Below are 23,187 nucleotides of genomic sequence, written 5' to 3' on the forward strand. Positions count from 1 at the left end.
TATTGTTTGTATATCCGTACTGGTAGTGGGCTGCAACTCTCAACTCTCATTGCCTGCACTACCAAAGACATAATTTACACAGGGCCAAAACTCTATCACAGATCAAATAACTGGAAGTACATCTTCACAAAGCAGAAGGAGGATCAACACTGATCTCCCATGATATCCCTGTTCACACCATGGAGCCATGTGAGTGCAGGCTGACTAAATATGGACTCTCATTCTCCATGCAGTGGAACAAGCACAATTGTTCTCTCATCTTAGGCCCTGACGGGTTATTGTGGAGGTGGTATTCTAAAAACTGCTTCTCGTTGTCAGCTCTGTAGGTGTTGATGTAAATGGTATACTGGAGATGTAAATGCTTTGGACAGCCAGAGTCAGAGGCATGCTGACAAATACACTAGACCCCTGAGATACGTGCACTTGAGATACATGCGACTGAGGTAGCTGCTGCCCCTGACAGGAGAGGTTTCCCCACTTCTGTCAGTGATGGCAGCTGAGATGCTGCCACTGACAGGAGCAGCTGCTGCCCCTGACAGGAGCAGAGAAACCACTCTTGTCAGGGGCAGCAGCCTGACTCTTGACTGAGCAGGAGGAAACCACTCCTGTCAGAGGTGGCATCTTGACTCTCAGCTGCAACCCCTGACAGATGGAGGGCAGCAGATCCAAGAGTCAGGCTGCTGCCCCAGAGAGGAGTGGGGAAACTGACCAGCACATCAGCACTGGTCAGTTTCCCCTGTCCTGTGAGCAGTGGCCAGCCCAGCTTCAGGCTCTCAGTTGCCTGCCACTCACAGGAGACAGGAAACTGACCAGCTCCGGTCTCCTTTTAAAGTTTCATAGTCTTCAAAAGATTTAATATTGAAAACAGTAATCTAACTGCGTCGTTTTATTGTTAAATACCATAATTTTACATCAGTCTGCCAGCACTGTTTTTGCTTTCTCTAGATATTTACAGTGGAAATGCAAAGCAGCATACAAGAAATATTAAGGAAATGCTGTGATGCCGTATCTCCGTATTTGTTTACATTTTCTTTTCTTTTTTTTAATCTATCAGAACACTCTGCTTGGCAGTCCTCTTCAGGGAGGAGAAATATCCAAGGAGCTTCTTGGGCTGTGACGGCTTTCTATAAAGCGATTTGCAAATCAGTTTTTATTTTTATCTGCATCTCTTTTTTTGCCCGGTAACATTATCACATACCAGTCTGCAAACTGTTCTTTCAGTTAACCTATTTAAAGTCTTTATAGATTGGTACACTAAGGTGAAACTAAATCTTGCAGCCTAACTTATTTTCAGAGGTGCACTCTGACAGGTGTGGGGAACGCCCAGCCCACGGTCCAGATCCAGACGGTGGCTTGTCTGGATCCGGATCCCACGGCTTGGGGCTCCCCACCATCCCACCCAGCCAACAGAGGGATTGGATCTGCAGAGCCCCAAACCTCGCAGGCTGAATTGGGCAAGCCAGGGCCGGATCCAGACCACTAGGGTGTGCTGGGGGTGGGAGAGTAGGGAGCGGTTTCAAGCTCTGCTGTCTATTGCTGCTGTTTCCCCAGGTGGGGGAGAGGGAGCAGCAGCAGCCTTGACAATGCTACTTAGAGGCTTCATACTGCTGCTCTGATGGCTGGCATTCCCCCCCATCCTCAGCCCAATCCCTCCAGCTCAGACCCCCATCCTCAGCCCGCTCCTGCACCCTCCCTCCTGCTCAGGCCAGATCAATGAGAGGTTTTTGTTTTTTCTCACTTGCATGGCCCCCAACTGATTTGTCTATGGGTCAGTGGCGCCAACCCCAAAAAGGTTCCACATGCCTGCACTACACAGTCATGATGACTAGTACTTCAAAATATTCTTATAGCCATACATGACTGAAAAATCACATTTTCTCATTGACCAGCTCTTTTGCTTGTGTGCACTCAGTCCCATCTTCTTGTAAATGTTCACTCCTGTAAAACTTAGAGCGAGTATGGCTATAGAAGAATGAGCTGGAATATGTCTGACTTGTGCATTTGCAGAAACTTAAATTCCTGCTACACCATACTACCAGTGACATGGGAGCCAGCGAGAGCATAGTACTAGAGCTTGTTGGAAATGTTCAGAATTTTTTTTTTATCAAAATGGCAAAGTATCAAAAAGCTAAACTTCTTTTCCTCCGGTTTAGGATGGAATTTCTGGTCAAAACCAGGAGAGAAAAAGAAACCCCATGTCAAGTCCCTGCTCTCCCATTTTCACTACACTATTCTAGAGTGGATGTCTCTGTGCGTGCATGCAATACTTCAAAGAATCTCAGTTTCATCCAAATGCAGAACAGGAAAATGCTTGAAATATTAAATGGAAAAAAAAATTTCCTCCCAACTTTAGTATGCGCAGCTTTTAGATCCTAGTGTAAGTTTGTAGTGTAGTTCAACAACAATCACCTCTCTTTATTTAAATACATACATATCTCATAGAACTGGAAGTGAGCTTGAGAGGTCATCAAGTCCAGTCCCCTGCCCTCTTAGCAGGACCAAGCACCATCCCTGATGTTTTGTTTTGTTTTTTAAATCTATTTGCCCCAGACCTCTAAATGGCCTCCCGAAAGATTGAACTCACAACCTTGAGTTTACAAGGCCAATGCCCAAGCCGTTTGTCATAAGAACATTAGAATGGCCACACTGGATCAGATCAAACATCCGTTTAGCCCAGTATCATGTCTTCTGACAATAGGCAATGCCAGGTGCTTCAGAGGGAATGAACAGTCCAGGTAATCATCAAGTGATCATCCCATGTCGCACATTCCCAGTTGAATCAATTGAGCAGTCTGCTATAGAGTAATAAAAAGGTGATCTATTAAAGAAGAGAAATGGTTTGATAAACTGCAAAATCCCACAGTGACTAGTGATACATGATACCAGCTGTAATGTACTTGAATTCAGATCATGGTATTGTTCTTCTAGGTTATCTACACTTGCTGCATTGTTGGCTGGGGAAGGAAGCCATTTGATGATATAGGGGTGATCTCTGAGTGGCAGAATACAAGGATGACTTGCCTTGACAATATCTTTGCCATAGAACAAAATGGCATGACAAATGAGGTGGTAGAATTACAGATGTTCTGTCCATGCTTTCAATCCCTGGTTCCTAATCTATCTTGTCTGAACTGAATTTAATCATTTTGATCTCATTCATTTTCCTATTTCTGTCAGGCACTGGAAAACACAGAACTGCAGAATCTCATCTCATTAAAAAAGCAATGTAAAGCTAAGTGTCATTTTGCAGCATGGTGATGCTTCAGGCCACTTCTCACTATCTTACCTAGAAGATGTACATGATCGTTGAAAAAAGGGGTGACAAAATAAAATCCTGCAGTAATAGATACAGATGTCCTTTCAAAAAATTTGATCCATGATAACTGTATCTTCCTAAAGAAATGCTAATCTTCAGTTCTGCTAACCACTCTGAACCCAGTCCTACATTGCCTTTCATTCAATCCAATTCTCTATTAATCATTAATGAAGTTTCTTCTGTTTTCTTAACAAAGACAAAAAGTAAAAAAACAAAATAAATCAAAATCAAAAAACACCTTAATGTACGTACAAAGAAGCATTGCATATGCAGCATATTAAGTGTACAGTTCATAATTTCTGGGTAGAAATTAGTAATTTCAACCTTCTGATAACTTCCCTTTCTGTTCTTTCTTCTACCCCATCACTTTTACATTATATATACATAAGTGCCGAAATAACAACAATCAGATGCAACCTCATCAGTCTGCCAGGCAGCAGGTTTGATGGTTTTGTCAAGGACACCGAACCAACCCACTTGTCCATCTTGAACTGCCCTGCTACCCACAAATTTCGCTGTCCTCTGAGGCCCTTTTTCCATCAATAGGCCTCTATCACCACCAACAAGTGGGTTCTAGAAATCATTGTCAAGCTACCCTATTTGCTTTCCCATCCATCCCACCAACCACGTCACCTACCCTGTCCCTCTTTAGGGACCCCTCACAAGACATAACTCCATGAAGAAGTCAACCACCACCTTCTGATTTGAGCCGTGGAGAGGATGCCAGAAGAATTCAAGGGAAAAAGTTTTACTCATGATATTTTTTCATATAGAAGAGAATGGGCAGATGGAGATTAATACTAGACCTTTGGGGCCTGAACCAATACTTACAAAAACAACAGTTCAAGATGGTGATGCTTACTTCCATTATACCAGCAATGGAGCACCATGACTGGTTTGCTGCCCTTGACCTTAAGGATTCATATTTTCATGTGAAAATCCATCCAGCGCACAGACGGTTCCTATGCTTCACAGTGGGCAGAGAACATTTTCCATATTGGGTTCTACCTTTTGACCTGTCCACCGCACCCAGGGTATTTTCCAAAAGCTTGGCAGCAGCCCATCTGTGTCAAGAAGGAGTCATCATTATTCCCTGCCACAACTGCCTTATCAAGGGCAAATCGCTAACAGAAACATCAAACACGGTCACTATCACCACGAGTATGTTCAACTGTCTCGGTCTGTTAGTCAACCACCAAAAATCTACTTACATTCTTACACAGGACCCGGGGCCAGGCTCAAAACTGTCTCCACTAGAACATACCTGCCCCTACAAAGGTTTCAGGAAATTCAGGACCTAATACACTGCTACTCCTCCAAGGGAATACCACTCCAGGTACCACTGAGAGGACAATCCACAAGGGCTGTAGTAGCATCAGCGGCCTTTCTTCACGGTGTTCCATTCTATGGCATTTGCAGGTTGGTTATGTGGTCATCTCACAATACGGCCATGAAACATTATGGGATACAACGTTGATGGACCAGGGGAGCCTCTCTTGCATCAGCAGTGCTATCGTCCGGTGACAAGCCATGGCTCCTGCTCTCCTTCCATTATTAGAGAGTACTTGAACACAGTCACCTGATGTGGAGCACCCCGGGGGACCACTCAAAGAAGAAAGTGATGTTACTCACCTTGGTGCAAGAAGTGTCATTCTTTGAGATGTGTCCCCGTGGGTGGTCCACAACCCACTCTCCTCCCACTCTGGAGTCTCTCTCTTTCATGTCTTTCAGAGTCAGGGGCGGTTTCGAGAAACTAGTGGGAGCCAGACCGCAGGCATCACGAAAAGAGTGCAAATAGCGAGGGATAGCAGCCACACCACCTTGGTCTGACTCTGAGTATGCATCAGAGACAGAGTTGTCTGTTTCTTGTAGTGCCCAATACCACTCCTGTTCTTGATCACTGACATTGGGAAGTTCCCCCAGTATCGCAGGTGCCTGGACTCTGCAATTGCAGGCTTCTGTGAAATAGCCATTTAGGATACCCTGAGCAAACCTTCAGGGTCAGGGCCCAGTGTCGAGAGGACTGCCAATTCTTTTGACCCATCAGCTACCTTCAGCCTTGTTGGTTGCTCTGAACATCCAAAAAGAACCAGAGACTAATCCATTGCAGGAACTGTCAGAACACCCTGCCATACCAGTAAATGTACTGCTTCTGCCACCAGTGACTCATCCATCCAGTGTCTGTGGACATCTGAGAATCTGAGGGTCAGGAGGACACAATCCTCAGACCATCCTCCTCCCTAGAAGATGCTTCTTCCTCCCTTCCTGCTCTAGATGCTAAAGCACATCAGGACCTCCTGAGGCAGGTGACCCACAGTCTCAATGTGCCAACAAAGGGGGTAGTAGAATACTCAGACCTGAGGGTGGACATCCAGACTCCAGCCTCCCTGCCGCCTACTGATGGCTAAAGGGACAGACTTTGTTGGACCTTACACCCCGGAGGGGTTTGTCATCTATGCATATGTGGCTTGGTCAGAGAGCTGTGCCACTGAAAAGCTACCTGATGAGGTGAATGGAAACAGATGCTGGGAGCAAGAGAGAGGGAGTGGAGGTTCTCACTTGACTGACAGGAGTGGCCCCACCACAAGTTGGTACTGGAAGTAGGATCTTTTTGGACAAAGCCCCAAAAAACAGGGGAACAGTGGAGAAGTTAATAAGATTACTAATTCAACAGTAGCACAACTGTGCTGAAACCCAGAGGATACTAACAGAAGATCAACAATGGACCCTCCTGGCTCCCCAACAACAAAGGGATGTACTCTTGCTGCAGCAGCAATAAAAGCTCCAATGTTACCACTATCAGGCTTGGCAGAGTGCCCTACCTTGGCAGCATCCAAATAAACCCAGCTGTCAGGTGCCCAAGGGAAAGGGGTCAGACAGGCTCACTAAGTGGATATGGAGACAGGGGCCATGCAACCTGAGTTTACTCCTGGAACAACAGAGATAAGAGGGATTATTATCAGGTGAAAAGCACTGAGACACCTGGAGAGATTCAGGTCACAAAGGATGTCAGAGGCTCCAGTAATGGCTAGAAGGGCCAATAAAACGGACTGGGGACAAGAAGAGTGATGTCTCAGGGCTAAGGCATTTTAAGCGTGGAGAACTGGAGTAGGGTGCAGCAGGACTCCAATACCTGCAGCAGGGGGCCTCAAAGCACCTCATGCACCTCATCACAGGTTGTTGGCCTAATCAGTAGACTGTTCTAAAATGGTGAAAAGTAATATGAGAAAGTGATACTAACGATTTTTTAAGACCTCTCGTATATTACATTTGGCAGCCACAGCTAAGCTGTCCTTTGAGTCTTAAAATTATAGTGATGTATCTAAGCCTGCACTCATTTCATATTACATTTAGAGAATGCTGTATTGCAACTGGCAGGGAGTCAATAACCCATTTGTACAGAACACATTGTTCAAAAAAGGGAAGAACATGAGGAGTGGGGCTAGGGAGCAGGCATGGAAAGAAAGCAACCCTGGCCTAATCACAATAAGTCTTCGTTTGTTTTTCGTCCAGCAGGTGGCAGAGAGGAGGGAAAGAGATGCAGCAAGACACTTCACCTGCTACTAAAGCTGTTTCAGTTCAAAATATTTCAGTTAGTAATTCATTCAACAGCTTAATTATTGTTAAACACTTCTTTTACAAAATCATATACATTGCATTCCATGTCTATTTTTAACAAACCTGAAAACTCCTGATTTCTTCTGCTTCTAATCTAGGCTTTGACTCCACTGCAAAAGCTGTTTTACTTCAAGATAGTTCTCTAGAGGTAAACATTTAGTGGAGACAAGGAACTGTTAATCTTTACATCAGTATATCTAGTTGAGAACAGACAACATTCTTTCCCTCACTAGCTACAATAAAGAAAACCTATTGTGCTTGTCTGCACTTGGATTTTATATTGGAATAGTTCTCTTATTGCGGAGACCTATCCTGCCCTACTGCCCTGTTCACATCATCAGTCTTTGTTCGTGTTTATAGCCTATAAATCACTCTGATAACTGAGCATCTTGAGATTGTCTTCAGGCCAGAGGGAAATTGCAGATAGTTTGCTGTTTACATTCACTGTTTTTAAAAATAGTCTAACCATTTCTGAACGGCTCTGGGGAGTTTGTGGTTTGTGGTTTCCTTATCAGTCAGCATAATGAGTTGCAATGAAATACGCACACTTGGACGTGAACATATTGGAGTGGATTTGGCTCCATGTATCTGTAAACACATATGCTTTCAGGAGCGTGCCTGTTGGTTCTAAGGAAGAGTATGAACTAAGACAGGACATTCATGGCATGGGAGACTATTATTTGCATTTAGGGGTAATGTTGCCATTGTAATGATTTAGGGGTAATGATTTAGGGGTAATGATGCCACTACATCAGGAGAATTGTAATGAGTCAACAGACAGTCATGTGACCAAAAATGAAGGATTTGACTGAACATATTTCATTGAAACACAACATTTGAAACTCCCTTTCCAACCTTTTTTCATCAGGAGTACATGGTAATTTTTTACATGTTCTGGGGGCCAAACACAAAATAGCCCCAAACGCTACCACACCCCTAGCCTTAGACTGCCACAGCCTTAAAACCCTATACAGCCTCAAACTGCCCCCTGAACATAGCAGCAGGGGTAGCTTTCTGCTGCTCTGAAAGAATAGGACTGAATTTAATTGATTTAACAGACTGATCCCTCTTGCCAGCCATTAGAACAATTAAAATGAGTTCTACTCCAGTGTTTCTCAACCTTTTTTTAATAAAGTACTCCAGTACCCACAATTTTCAGACAAGCAAAATACCCAATCCCCACTTCTCTGTCCAGAACCAGGCACCCCCAGCTCCCCACTTTAACTCAATCCTGCCATCCTCCAGAACAGGCACCCCCAGCTCCCTTCTTTAAAACAATCCCCCCATCCCATACAGCCAGGCACCCACAGCCCCCACTTTAAACCAGTCTCCACAAGCTAGGCATCCCTAATTCCCCGGCTTTAACCCAATACTCCCCTACCTTCCTCCAGAGCCAGGCACCCTACCTCCACTATAATGCCAGAAACTCACTGGAGCCACCGCTGCTGCCATCACCATCATCACCACTGCCACACGCTGCTCTGTCCAAGCACTGGGGAGGGACGCATGCACACAGAATGGTGCACAGCGCTCCTGCGGCTCTGATCATTTCATTGTTCAACGAGCCATGTGGCTGGGTAGCTGTCAGCACCCTTCCACACTGAAACAGTAGGACTTTGTCGGCCATTAAACCAATTAAATCAAGTGCTGTGCTTTTAGTGTGTCAGGCAGGAGGAATCAGGCACATGCCGCATGCAAGCAAAAGCCACATGCAGCAAGGAGCCACAAAGCACCCTTTTAAAAATGGCAGTGCTGCTAGCGTCGTGGGCTGGATAAAAAGGGTTTGGGCGCCCCGGACCTTTCTCAACCAGCAAGTGTGGCTAAATGACAAAATATTCTTGATACCAGAATTCAAGTGTGCGAATCTAGCTCTTTGCCAAGAGAGTATTTACTTGGACTGGTATAGAGAGGTAGCCATGGTAGCCTGTATCTTCGAGAACAACAAGAAGTCTTGTGGCATCTTATAGACTAACAGATATTTTGGAACATAAGCTTTCGTGGGCAAAGACCCGCACATCTGAGGCAGCAGGTCTTTGCCCACAACAGCTTATGCTCCAAAATATCTGTTAGTCTATAAGGTGCCACACAACTTCTTGTTGTTTACTTGGACTAGGAAGTTTCAGGAATAATCATACAAGAAAGAGAAAAAAATTGCAGATAGTTTAAATGGCAAATTATGCTATTTCTGCAAAGTTGTGTCTGCCAGGCTAAATGATGATGCAATACTCATCTGTTTATTTCTATATTAAGCAACAAGTGACACATCAATTTTTAATTTTCAGAAATAATAGCTATTGGAAATCAATTTCTTCATAAATACAAGTGTAATTTCAAGGCAGACTTGATAATTAGAAAGCATCTCTTGCAGATGGATGGATGGATGGAGGGGAGCCCAACCTGTGGCCTGCTGCATCCTGACTTGTCCTGCCTGCTGTACTGAAAACGTAGCACTTGATGTAATTGGTTTAACAGCCAACAAAGTCCTATTGTCTGAGTGCGGCCGGGCACTGAGAGCTACCCCTGTCATGCGGCTCTTTGAGCAATAAAATACTCAGAGCTATGGGAGTGCTGTTCGCTGCTCCATGCACTTGTCCCTCCGCAGCACTTGGAAGGAGAAGTGCGTGGTAGTGGTGGCCCCGGTGAGTCATCGGCATTGGACTATAGCTTGGTGGGGTGAGGCGGGGTGCCTGGCTCTGGAGGAGGGCAAGGGAGGATTGGGTTAAAGCAGAGAGCTGGGGGTGCTTGGTTCTGGAGGAGATGAGCTGGGGATTGGGTTAAAGTGGAGGGCTGGACCTGCCCATCTCTGGAGAGGGGAAGATTGGGGATTTTGCATGTCTGAAAATTGTGGGTACTGGGGTACTTACAATTTTTTTTTCAAAAAATGGGGTGCGTTATAAAATAAAAAAGGTTGAGAAACGCTAGAGTAGAACTCAGTTTAATTGGTTTAATGGCAGGGAGGGATCTGGCTATTAAACCAATTACATTGAGTCCTATTCTTTTACCGTGGCCCAGGGCTGCCCCTGCTGTGATGTTCGGGTGGTTTGGGGCTTAGAGGGTTTAAGGCCGGGGGCGGTTTGGGGCTGCGGGGCGGGGGGAGGGGGAGGTCTCAGGCTGAGGTTGTGGGATGGTGTTTGGGGCTGTTTTGTGTTTGGCCCCCAGAACATGTAAAAAAAAAATGCCATGTGGCCCCCAATGAAAAACAGTTGGACACCCCTGTGCTAGTGCATTGAAAGTGGGGCAAAACATCACTGAAATTCTGCTGATTCTGACATCCTCTAGAGGCCATAAAGAATTTTACTTCCATTAACTATAAATTTGCCTAAATAAGAACATACCTTAATACACAAATGTTACATGTTTACACACTGAACATAAAACTAGGTTAAGGGAAATGAGTTATTTTAGAATAAAAATGTTCTTTACATTTCACATTCTGGATTCTGTTTTATAATGGTCTCATATTGAACCCCCAAGATGCAGTAATACCAGTGGCTTGGGCAATGAAAGTCATTGGTTTTTCCTAAGAAAATGATTTGTTATTACACAGAGATATAAAATAGGGGAAAAGGCTGAAGAGTAAATGATTGGATTTGATGACCGAGTGTAAAGCTGGGTAAACTCACTTCCATTCATTTTGACTTCAGTTGTACTCAGTTTACATCATTTAATGTTCACCCACTTCCTAATGTGAGTGTAAGTCTGTCTCATGGCTACATCTGTATGGGCAGCCTCTGTTGTACCTCAGCAGTACTTCTGTCGACAGATCGCGTCTATATGTAAAAGTGGCTCAAAAGAGCAGTCCGCTCTGTTGACAGAGAGCAGCCGGTCCATCCTGCCCTCTCTCGACAGAACAGCTGGCTGGACGCTGTGCAAACAGGGCTGCCCAGGGAACTAGAAGCCCCCTCTGTCGACAGAACTGTCTGCAAAACACCGTTGACAATTATACCTGATTGGGGAGAGGTATAACACTGCTGGCTGAACAAACTCTCGACAGAGCGTTTTAACCGTGTAGACGTTCGGTGAGTTTTGTTGACAAAAGCCCAGGTTTGTCGACAGAGGCTGCCCATGTGGATGTAGCCAACAAGTGTAACTTACCCTCAGAGACTAAGGGAGAAAAGTTGGAAGTGAAAGTGAGTGTTGGTCTATCTTAGCTTACTCATTCTTATACCATCTGCTTCCCCCCCCCCCCATGCTATGCTGCAGCCTCTTCTGTGTACTCTCAGAATATGACATGTCTGAACTTGAATTCACCTACACATACACACACACAATATTAAAAAAAATATGCTCCCATACGCTGGAAGAGAAAAAAATATCAGGAAACTTACTATGACATCATGCAAGAAACCTAAAACTACTACAGAAATTAATCCAATAAAAATACCTCCTCACTCCCATCCCCGTCTCCACAATACTGACATGTAGCTTTTAATTCATATACAACATTTCGTATACAATATATATATTATTTTTGTGTGTTTGAAGTTGTCCCTTCTGGATTATGTGGGGGGGCGGGGAGTGGCTCCTTAGAGTTTTTTTTAAGTCCTGCAGATCTGTTCATCATGTTTGGAGTATCTGTAGCGGTCAGAGGGCTGGTCTGAGTGCTGGCTCTTTCATCAGCATAGTCAGTGCGATAGCACAGTGTTGATTCCACAGCTTCGCCTGTGCCTATTTGTGTGCCAGCAGTGCCTGGTTTCAAAATCGGCACTATTCTTTGTGAAGTGAGGCTTACCAGTTTCAAAATAAGATGGCCACTATTTCAAATTTATTTCAAAATAACTGTTACTGTGTGTAGATGTGGACATAGTTATTTTGAAATAACTGCGGTTGTTTCAAAACAACTTTGCTGTATGGACCTACCCTCAGTTGTAGCATTTCATTAGCATGTGTATTTATGGAATCATGTAAAATAAAATATATTTAGTGTAACGTTTGTATGTGAAGCTGCCCACAACTAGGTCACTTATGAACAGTGGTGGAGGATGCCATATCTTGACTGTGTGAGCTTGTGTAGGTATCCAACTTTATTGACGGTGACTGATAAACTTTAAGTGGCATAGTATCTTTTATTTATTTTACTTTGCTCTTTTACTTTTCATAATTCCTATATCACAGTCCTTGTTGTTGTTTTTGTTTTTGTTTTTTTTAAAGTACTGAAAAATCAAAATGCTAGCCTTGAAGGCTTGAATAAGGGATCCATTTCCTACTGTGTGGGGTTTTTCTTTTTGCTTTTCCAGAAACCACTTGTTTGCTTTCTCTTGGTTTCTAAGCTGATAGAATGTCTTACAAACACTTTCACTTTCCTGTCAGTGTATTATGTTCTCTGGAGAGAGGATCAGCTGGAATCATGGCAAAAAGAACTACTGTTCTAGTAGTTGGATTTTTTTTTAATTCACCATCCTGTTCTCATAATGGCCTTGTTCCCACTCACTGGGGAAAGACTTGTCTTTCATACAAATTACTGGTCCATTTCTTGGTCTTTGTAACCTTCCTGAAATGGTTGGAAAGAAGCCCTCTCTTTAGCAAAGACAAGGCAGCATTAGAGCAACAGGCTGGCCCCAGTAATTTTATGGCTTTTAATATCTCATTCTAGGAGCTCTATGAGACATTACTTACCTTACATGCACAGTTCTTCAGCTATTCTGTGATATCATTGAGTTAATTCCAGATTTATGTCATTGTGACAAAGAACAAAATTTGGCATAGAGTCCCTGGTACATTCAAGTTATACTGGTGCAAGCCAGGAACTCTTAAACTCATGTAAGGGAATACACACAAGAAGTTGGCACCATTTTAACTAGATCAGTTTCTAAACTAATTTGTTAAATCGGTGCAAATTTTGTATATTGACGACTGGAAATACAGTTTGTACATAGATCCTTTTGGAAAATTCCATTGTTGTTATGCAGAACATATACACGTCCTGGAAGGTCAAACGCTGACATAATATATGGAATAATGATCCTATACTCAGTGACAAGAAAAGAAGAAAGTGACATGGTAAACTAGGAAGAATAGATGTGGAGAGCAACAGAAACGTAAGAAGCTATAGAGCCTGTAGAACGAGAAATGAACTAATTTTTCTTTCTTCTTCTGTTTTCCTCTTCATTATGGCTCTCAAGTGTAAGCAGTGGTAACAGGAGAACCTTAAAGTGATGTATAGAAATTCATTCATATCTCTGATTTATTTTAAAAAGTGCACATGCACATGCACGCGCCCCCTCCCCCCATAACTCATCTGTGCAAACAAATTGTCCTCAGAGTTGATAACTTTGTGTGACACAACCACATATATTCCTTTTGTTTAAATCTAGATGTAAACACTTCAGGGCAGCAATTGTCTTTTACTTTGTTTGTACATCCCTTAACACAGCAGTCAGCAGCCAGAGTACCTAGAAGAGCTATTTTTTTCAAATTTGGTAAAAGGAAAAAAAAAAAACTCAATAATTCAAGAGCCGCAATACATGCAAATACAACACGGTCCTTAATAAATAACCTCAGACAATACTTTTATAACCCCTGTTTCTTCTTCGAGTGTCCCCGTGGGTGCTCCACAATAGGTGTCGGGCTTGCCCGGCGCCGAAGATCGGATCTTGCAAGCAGTTTCTGCTGGACCGCGCATGCGCCGGCGCGCGCCACTCCCTTGCGCGCTCCTGGCCATGTGCGCGATCCGGTCCCCACCAGTTCCTCTTAACCGCCATCAGCTGCAGACGGAATCCGAACTAGGCTAAGGCCAAGTTAGCGTATTCAATGGTTTTAACTGTCTTTCTTTAAAGTTTTCTTAAAGTTTTCAAGTTCTTAGGCTACTGCAAGTTAGCCGGTTGTTATTTTTCAAAAAAAAAAACAAAAAAAAAACAAACAGCAAGCGGGACGGCATTCAGTCCAGTCCCAGCAACAAGCGCCGGAGGCCAGGAGCCTACGGCCATCAGCCCTCCTGCTGCGGCAGGCCATCAGAGAAGGGGAAAACAGCACAGAGAAGGTGCTAAGTACCCGTTAACAACTGAAAGACTCACCAACAATGTCCTCTTCAGGATTTAAGAAATGAGAGTCCTGCCGAGAGGCAATGCCAGCGTCTGATGGGCACAGTCTATGCATAAGGTGCCTTGGGGAGTCCCATGTTACACAGAAATGCTCCTTCTGTGCAAAACTAACAGCCAGAGCAAGGAAGGACAGGGAGATGCGGCTTAAAATGCTGCTCTTCGACAAGGCCCTCCAGCCGGACGTGCTGGAGCGGCCGCAGCAGGAGGGACCCTCCGGGGTCCATAAAAGGAAAGCTGCCTCCCTCACCCCATCAGCGCAAAAACGGAGGAAAGCCTCCCCAGCCCGATCTCTGCTGGCAGCAACAGCGAGCGGGATGGGAGGAGCGAGCAGCCCCCAGCCGCAGCAACAGCTGATCGGCGGCAGCATGGAGAGCCACGTGGAAGCGGCTCAGCCTCCGATAATCAAGCAGCCGCCCCGCACCGCAGGCAGGGCGGCGGCTAAACAAGCGCCGGTACCGGCGGCACCGCAAGCAGTGGCACCGACCCCCGGGGAACCGGTGGTGCAGAGCGCACAGGCACGCAGCCTGCAGGCACCGGAGGACACCGCACGTGCGGCACCGCCCTCGAGCGTGCCGAGCACGGCGCGGATGGGGCAGAGATCCCCTACACGCCAAGGGGCGGAGTTACCTCCTCAAGGGAGGGGGAAGGCTGCACACAAGACGAGGCACCGCAGCCCCTCTCCAGACAGGGCTGTGGAGTTGCTTTCTCACAGCCCTCCGCTTTTGTTGCAGACTCCAACCAGAAGGCAGGGGTCCCCCCTAGCCTACCCGGAGCCCCCTTCTCCATTTTTGCAACCAGCCTCACACTGGCTGGGACCACCTTCACCTTTCCTGGGGTTTGAACCGCTGGAATACTATTCAAAATCGCTCTCTCCAGTGTCCCAGATCTCTCGACGATCTCGCTCCCCCAGACGCAGAGGGTATGCACCAAGGGAGTGGTCTAGGTCACCTTCCCAAGAACAGTGCCTATACTGCCATGGTCGCCCCTATCACGCGGGGCATAGACACCACCGGCAATCTACCAGGGAAAGATCCCCACAGACGATCTCGTATCCCTGAGGGCAATTGCGACCGGGGACAGAGACTCAAGCATCTCAGGGGGACTGGTTATGGAACCCTGAGATTTTCCCTCGCAAACCTCTAGTGAGAGGGTGTACCATCACCAACAGGAAACGGAAGGGTCCAGAGAGGCGTACCCCAGCGGTTCCTCACTCTCCTCCCCAGACGAGGCTACGGCCCCGGGGGACGTCCATCCCCCGGACGATCTCAAACAGTTTCAAGAGCTTTTTAAGAGGGTGGCCTTCACGCAAGGCATCCAGACAGCAGAGGTGCAAGAAAAACACCATAAGCTCCTCAAAAATCTGAGACCTCCGGCCTCCTCCAAAATAGCAATACCGCTTGATGAAGCAATCTTGGAGTCAGCCACTATGATATGGCAGACCCCTGCGACTATTCCGCCTGTACACAAGAGAGCGGATAAGAAATACTTCGTGCCGGCGAAGGGCATGGAGTTCCTGTTCAGCCACCCACAGCCAAATTCCTTGGTGGTGGAGTCGTCGCAACAAAGATCAAAGACATCTCAATTCAGGACAGGGGGAACAGACAAAGATGCCAAGAAGCTAGAGCTGTTCGGCAGAAAGGTCTACTCCTCCTCCACTCTAATGTTGCGAATGGCAAATTACGCAGCGCATTTAGCGAATCATAATTTCGACAACTATACTAGGTTAACCTCCCTCATGGACTCGCTTCCAGAGGACAAGAAGCCGGTGCTCAAGGCCATCGTGCAAGAAGGCTACGCGGCCTCGAGGACGGGAGTTCAGATCGCCCTGGATGTTGCGGACACAGCAGCACGTTCCACAGCTATGGCAGTGGTGATGAGAAGGGAGTCCTGGCTCCAGACTTCACGTATACCGAGGGATCTGCAGGCAAAGATAGTTGACCTTCCCTTCGACTCGCAGAAGCTGTTTGCTGAATCAACTGACTCGGTCCTTCATTCCAGTAAAGATTCAAGAGCCACACTTAGGACCCTGGGGATTTACACCCCTCCATACAGAAAGAAAAAGTACTACCCTCAACAAAGACGGTACCAGTACCAGCAACAGCGTCCCCAGTACCACAGGGGTTACGAGCAAGGGCGACATCAACAGCACCAGCAGTACAGAACTCCCAGGCGACGTTCCCAACAGAGCCGTGCGTCCTCGGGGCAGGGCCAAAGGCCACAAGTTTGACACACAGATCCAGGGCTGCGCCATCACTACCATCGCACAAGGTCATCTGAAGCGGCTATTCCACCATCGCCTCCGACCATTCTACGACCAGTGGCAAAGGATCACCACAGACAAATGGGTGCTGGAGATCATAGCCACAGGGTACGCCATCCCCTTCCAGTCGCTCCCACCGCCACGACCTCCACCCAGGCCCCACCTCCAGGAGGCCTCCCATGTAGCGAGGCTCAAGCAGGAGGTAGACCATCTCATGCTCATAGGGGCAGTGGAAAGAGTGCCGGAGCAACTGCAAGGAAAAGGGTTCTACTCGAGGTACTTCCTCACGGAGAAAAAGACAGGAGGCTGGAGGCCCATCTTAGATCTTCGCGGCCTCAACCGGTACCTGCGCAAGCAACGCTTTCGGATGATCACAATCGCCTCCATCCTTACAGCACTGGACGATGGAGACTGGTTCGCAGCCCTCGATTTACAAGACGCTTACTTCCACATAACTATCCATCCGGCTCACCGGCGATTCCTCCGGTTCGTGGTAGGCAACGAACATTTCCAATACAAGGTCCTACCGTTTGGCCTCTCCTCGGCCCCCAGAGTCTTCACCAAGACCTTGGCAGTGGTGTCAGCCAACCTGCACAGACAGGGGGTATTTATATTCCCGTATCTGGATGACTGCCTGCTCAAAGGGGCCTCGAAGGGGGAGGTACTACGCATGATACGCGTCACAGCAAACACGTTCTCTTCACTCGGCCTGGTTATCAATCTGGCAAAATCAAAAATAGACCCCACACAGGACATAGAGTTCATAGGGGCTCGCATAAACTCTATTACAGCGAGAGTATATCTACCAGAGGCTCGCTTTCGGGCCATCGGCTCCCTCGTGCAGGTCATCATCTTTAGCCCTATGGTGACGGTCTTGACGTTCTTACAGCTGCTGGGCCACATGGCAGCGGCGACGTTCGTAGTACAGAACGCCAGGTTACACATGCGCAGCATGCAGCACTGGCTGGCGAGCGTATACAAACCGGCAGTACACACCGTTCACAGGGTGGTGTCGCCCACAGCGGAGGTGCGCAAATCCCTGCAATGGTGGGTAAACCCCAGGAACTTGCTAACAGGGGTACCCTTCCACCAACCACAAATATCGGTTTTTCTCACTACAGATGCCTCCCTCATACGGTGGGGAGCGCACATGGGCGAAGAGGTGACTCAAGGACTGTGGTCATCCACGGAGCAGTCACTGCACATAAATATACTGGAGCTCAGAGCAGTGTTCAACGCCTGCAGACACTTTCGAGACCATATACAAGGCAAAGTCGTCGGGATCAGTACGGACAATACCTCCACCATGTTTTATATAAACAGGCAAGGAGGAGCTCGATCCCGTGCCTTATGTGCGGAAGCAGTCCGATTATGGAACTGGTGCATCGCCAACAATATAATCTTGAAAGCCTCATACTTACCAGGCGCGCACAATGTGAAGGCAGACCAGCTGAGCAGGCGTTTTGCACTCACGCACGAGTGGCAGATCCGTCCCAATCTGCTACGGCCGATTTTCCACGCACGGGGTTTTCCCCAGATGGACCTGTTTGCCACTCAGCACAACAAGAATTGCCCACGATTCTGCTCCAGGGCAGGACTGGGATGGGGGTCCCTGGGGGACGCGTTCGCGATTCCGTGGAGGGGCCCCCTGCTTTATGCTTTTCCTCCCACAGTGCTGATCCACAAAGTCTTGCAGAAAGCCAGGAGGGAAGGGGCCCGGATGATCCTGATAGTCCCAATGTGGGATCGACAGCAATGGTTCCCCCTACTCCTGCGCATGTCGGACCATCCACCGATGCCTCTTCCAGTGGCGCCGGATCTGCTCACGCAAGCCCAGGGGTCCATAGTGCACCCGCACCCCCAAAGCCTGCGACTACAAGCGTGGTTAATCCATGGCTCAGCTCCCTAGAAAGCACATGCACAGAGGAAGTGCAGCAAGTCCTAGAAAGTAGCAGGAGGACTTCCACCAGGAAGACCTACAAGCAGAAATGGACTCGCTTCACGGCTTGGTGTTCTACCAAACATCTGGCCCCCCCTTTCGGTGCCTATATCTACAATACTAGAGTATTTACTGGACCTCAAGAGAGGAGGACTCTCGCTATCCTCGTTGAAGGTCCACCTTGCCGCCATTTCGGCGTTCAGACACGAGGAGGAAGGGCACACGGTGTTCACTCATCCTATGGTTACCAGGTTCCTCAAAGGGTTGGTAAACCTATACCCCCCTCGGAAACCGATTCCACGTTCGTGGAACTTGGACCTGGTGCTTACCGCGCTAATGGGACCACCGTTCGAGCCCTTGGCCACGGTCACCCTCCGCCTCCTTACGATAAAGACGACCTTTCTTCTTGCAATTACGTCAGCTTGCAGGGTGAGCGAGCTTGCGGCAGTCATGGCAACGCCACCCTGCACTGTTTTTTCCAAGGAGGCGGTAACCATACGGCTGCATCCAGCCTTTGTTCCCAAAGTTTCTTCTGAGTTTCACATTAACAAACCTATTGTTCTACCCTCGTTTTATCCAAAGCCTCATAACTCCAACGAAGAGGCGCGCCTACACCTCCTGGACGTGAGGAGGGCGCTAGCCTTCTACGTAGACAGGACCAAGTCCTTCCGGAAAACGGATAGACTCCTAGTCTCCCTCGCTCCCAAATCGAAAGGAGAAGGTCTCTCTTCGCAGAGAATCTCAAAGCACATCGTATCCTGCATAAAAATGTGCTACGAGCTCAAAAAGACTCCTTTATTGGCCACTCCCAGGGCTCATTCCACTAGGGCGGTGGCGGCATCAACAGCCTTTTTCAAGGACGTTGCATTAAAAGACATTTGCAGAGCGGCGACCTGGTCATCCTACGACGCCTTCGCCAAACATTACGCCCTTCACAGGGTATTCCAAGAGGATACCCGTCTCTCGACAGCGGTCCTCTCGGGGGCAAGCTGCACATAATCCGATTACCCACCTCCTATCTTGGGTTACTGCTGGGTAGTCACCTATTGTGGAGCACCCACGGGGACACTCGAAGAAGAAAGATAGGTTACTCACCGTAGTAACGGTGGTTCTTCGAGATGTGTCCCCGTGGGTGCTCCACTACCCGCCTATCCTCCCCGCTTCGGATCTCTGTTAGTGTTTTGCAGGGGCATCCGAGGCGGTTGGTCAAGGAACTGGCGGGGACCGGATCGCGCACATGGCCAGGAGCGCGCAAGGGAGCAGCACGCGCTGGCGCATGCGCGGTCCGGCAGAAACTGCTTGGAAGATCCGATCTGCGGCGCCGGGCAAGCCCGACACCTATTGTGGAGCACCCACGGGGACGCATCTCGAAGAACCACCGTTACTACGGTGAGTAACCTGTCTTTTAAGAACAGTACACACACACATCCTACAATACTCTTCACATATTAAAGAGGGAGTTATTCAACATTTTGAGATCACATATTGTTTGCTATTTAGATATGAGTTGTTCATTGTTGGGCTTTTAAATGTTCAATGAAATATGAAAAATAATTAGGAGGGTTTGTTTTGTTTTTTGTTTTGTTTTGTTTCTTACTTTGCAATTACAGCGTTGGTAGCCACAAAGAAGTCCTTAAAGAGCCACATGTGACTCCAGAGCTGCAGGTTGCAGACTCCTGCCTCAGCACATTGGGACTGTAATCCTGATTGGTATCTGTGGGTGCTTCAGTAACGCAAATAGCGAATCAGAACTATGCTGTCAAAGTTGGCATTTCTGCACAGAGCCTCCTGCCATTTTTCTTTGAAACCAGCAAAATAACAATGTATGAAGCAGGAACACATTTGCCAGACCAGTAACATAATTGAAGTCAGTGGCAGTCATTAAACTACCTGTTCCATGTAAACAAGTAAAGCAGCATAGGTTTTCAATTTAATCCCCTTCCCAACATACATTAGCACATGCACAGAAAGGATTATTGCCTGCCATCTGTTTTATCCATAGTCATTTCTATCAATTGTTTTGTTTGTTTTTCAGCATTTATGAACTACTTTAAAGCTGTTTGTGTTTTTACCTTGGGTTGAGATGGCATAAATGGCGATAGGCGTCTCAGCATGTTAAGATCATAACGTTTAAGATTAATGATGGAAATATTAGTTCTGTGGTAGTATATTGCATTAATGGATGCATAAGTTCAATCAAATACACTGCCTCCAGTGTCTCTGTATAATGGTATTTACTTGGTCTCAAATGGATTGCTGAGAAAAGTGAAACGTAATCTGTTTTATCTGTGACTTTAAAAAAAAAAAAAAAGGAGACTGAAATCATTCTCTTCCTAGCATATCTTTTATTATGGTTTGTGGAGTCACTTTCAGAAAAAATAGGGGCAATTGTATGCTTAAGTTCTTTGCTAAAATGGAATGTGTATTTACTAGGGACATTGCGATCTTAATAAACAATTAAGAGTTACTGGTGCAGGTGCTGTATGTTAGATACAGCTAAAATTAAACCCAAAAGTCAGTGAGAAATTAACATTCTGATATAACTGACGAATAAGAAAATAAAAACTTCACTGAACAAACTAATTCCCTCCTTTTTTTTTCTTTTTTTCTTTTAAAGAAGCTGGAGAAAGTTTTTGTGGAATTCAGTCATCAAGAGCTATTTGAGTTCTATAACAAGGTACAGCTTTTACAGCTACAATTTTCTAATATATTTTAGTAACTTTTATGTCACACTGATAAATCTTAGACTTCATCCTCCTGTATCACTCTTTCCTGTATTAGAGATGCTTACCCTTAAATCCTTTTTAAACACCTTATGCTGCTCAGCAGGAATGAGTCTCTATATTAATAAAATCTGATGAAACTAAAAGAACATATGTGGAAACTGTTTTATTAAACCATCAAATTTGTTAATTTGCATTTAAAACACTTTCAAAAATCATGATTGCGTTCATTGTTAAAGTAAATTTCAGTACAGTGGTTTGGTCATTGTTAAATGTACCTTGCTGTTAAATCTGGAAGAAGCACCGAGGACTAACAGCTAGGAGCGGTCTGGAAGGAGTATCTTTGAATGTGTGTTGTCTTCAGGCCAACATGCCAGGCTCATGAGCCAGTCAAAATAAACTTTTTTTTTTTTTTTTACTTTATTACCCATTAGAAATTCACAGCGCAGCAGCTGTGTGTGTTAAAAATGAAGTATTTAGACAACTGTTTCTTTAAAATTTGAATATTTAAATTGCCACAATGAATTCTAATCGCTTCATGTAGAAAGAAATATTCATGAGTAGAAATGTTTTACAATCTGAATAGAGGTAATATCCATAGTTGAAGATGAAGTTATTTCTTGCTTCTTTCCGTGTTTCTACACAACATTTTATATAAACTCTTCTCTGTTGTTTCTTTACATAGCTGGAGACTATACAAGCACAGCTGGATTCCCTTACGTGATATTTTGAAGACTTGTTTCTCCATCACACTCCTGTCTCCTTCTTATTTTGAATTGAAGATAGATTGCCAAGCTGTGTTTGCTGATGAATTCAGTGGGTTGCTTCCTGTAAAATTATATAGCTTATCTCCTCTTCGACCAGTAACATTAACAAGGGAAATCATTGTTAAGAGTTCTGAGCTTCTAATTAATTTTCTCTTATTTTCTGAACCAATCGCATTTGTTAAGGACAGTTTTACTTGAGAAAAAAGAGAATACCATAGTGTTGGCTTATAGTTCTTTTGTGCTTTATTACCTGTGTTGTTCAATTCATTACATGTCTGGTGGCAATTTGTGTACTAGCGAGGGACAAGAGTAAAATCTGCATCAAAGTCGTTGGAAAAATGTAAAACTTGAGGAGCAACATTAGTAGTAGTAGTAGTAGTCAGAAAATAGATTTTTTTCCCAGCCTTTTGAATTCTTTCCTCTTCCTCCTCAAAATACAGTGATTAGTGTTTATTGCACATTAGCCAAAATACATAAATAAAAAAATGAAGAAAGTGGGTTGTTTTACTTTATTTAATTTGATTTAATAGAATTTGGGTTTATTTTCATTCTTGATCATCAGTGTCTCTGCTTTGAATGTTTGCTCTTGACACTGAGATTATTTTGAGCTCCTAGACACTGCAGTAGAACAGATAGGAAATAATGATAATCACTGAGCATGAAAAGGGAGGATGAAGTATGGACAGTAAATTATCAAGAACATGGAACTAGTCATGTGACCAAATTCATGAAAGCCATTTACAGAGCCTTCCTAATATTGTCTGTTTTATTTAATATAAGTAAAGGCTATGCCTAGATTGCAGGCTTCTGTCAGGAGCCAGGAGGAAGAAGGGAGGTGTTGGCAGAGGGGGTTTTCCTGGCATTTGGCCCCATGTGAACTGGCCAAGTGTTGAGAGAGCCTCTCTTGACGTGAGTTGGTAGATAGATTCTGACATACATATGCTCCCTCCTAGGGTTTTTTTCAGGGGTGTCCTCTTTTCTGAAAGTTCAAATATGGTAACTCTAACTTTGAGTAGCTGAGATTTGGTTCTCCTTGTGCCTAATTGGTAGCGTATATTGTCAAACAGATCACTGACTCACCTTGTTTTTAGGAAGGACATTATCAGCTGTTTCAAAATTTCAGAGGAGCAATGAACTCCACCGTGGCTATAAGATTAGAGAACAGGTTTTGAGGACAGCAGCCTATGTGGAAGAGTGAGTGAGTAAAGGGCATGAAAGAGCTCACAACCCAGAGACCCAGTGTCTTTGGGCAAACATATCTACTGAAGGGAAGTTTTAATTGTTGAAAACTAAAACTGTGTTTTAGTCATGGGTATTTTCAGTAAAACTCATGGATGGGTCACAGGCAATAAACAAAAATTCACAGCCCCTGACCATTTTTCTCTGTAAGCTGAATGGTTAGGTGGCCACCCAGCAGATTAGCAGAGCATCCACAGCTGGCAACATGTGTTTCTAATGGTGCTGCACATCTGCACATGCTTTAGTACATATAACAAAATTTATTCTACCTAGGGATGGAAAAAA

The 23,187-nt window shown here is 45.6% G+C and overlaps 1 protein-coding gene across 1 annotated transcript in view; it reads left to right on the forward strand.

Annotated features, from left to right (window-relative positions):
* Positions 1-22,157, forward strand: part of COMMD10 (COMM domain containing 10) — a 146,234-nt gene extending 124,077 nt beyond the window's left edge. The window contains exons 6-7 of the mRNA XM_074994118.1: positions 20,791-20,850; positions 21,582-22,157. Coding sequence (XP_074850219.1) covers positions 20,791-20,850; positions 21,582-21,620 — 99 coding nt within the window. The 3' untranslated portion in view covers positions 21,621-22,157. The remainder of the gene's footprint in view (positions 1-20,790; positions 20,851-21,581) is intronic.
* Positions 22,158-23,187: the final 1,030 nt, after the last annotated feature.

The sequence above is a fragment of the Carettochelys insculpta genome, chromosome 5 (genome assembly GCF_033958435.1).
Source record: "Carettochelys insculpta isolate YL-2023 chromosome 5, ASM3395843v1, whole genome shotgun sequence".
Lineage (NCBI taxonomy): Eukaryota > Metazoa > Chordata > Testudines > Carettochelyidae > Carettochelys > Carettochelys insculpta.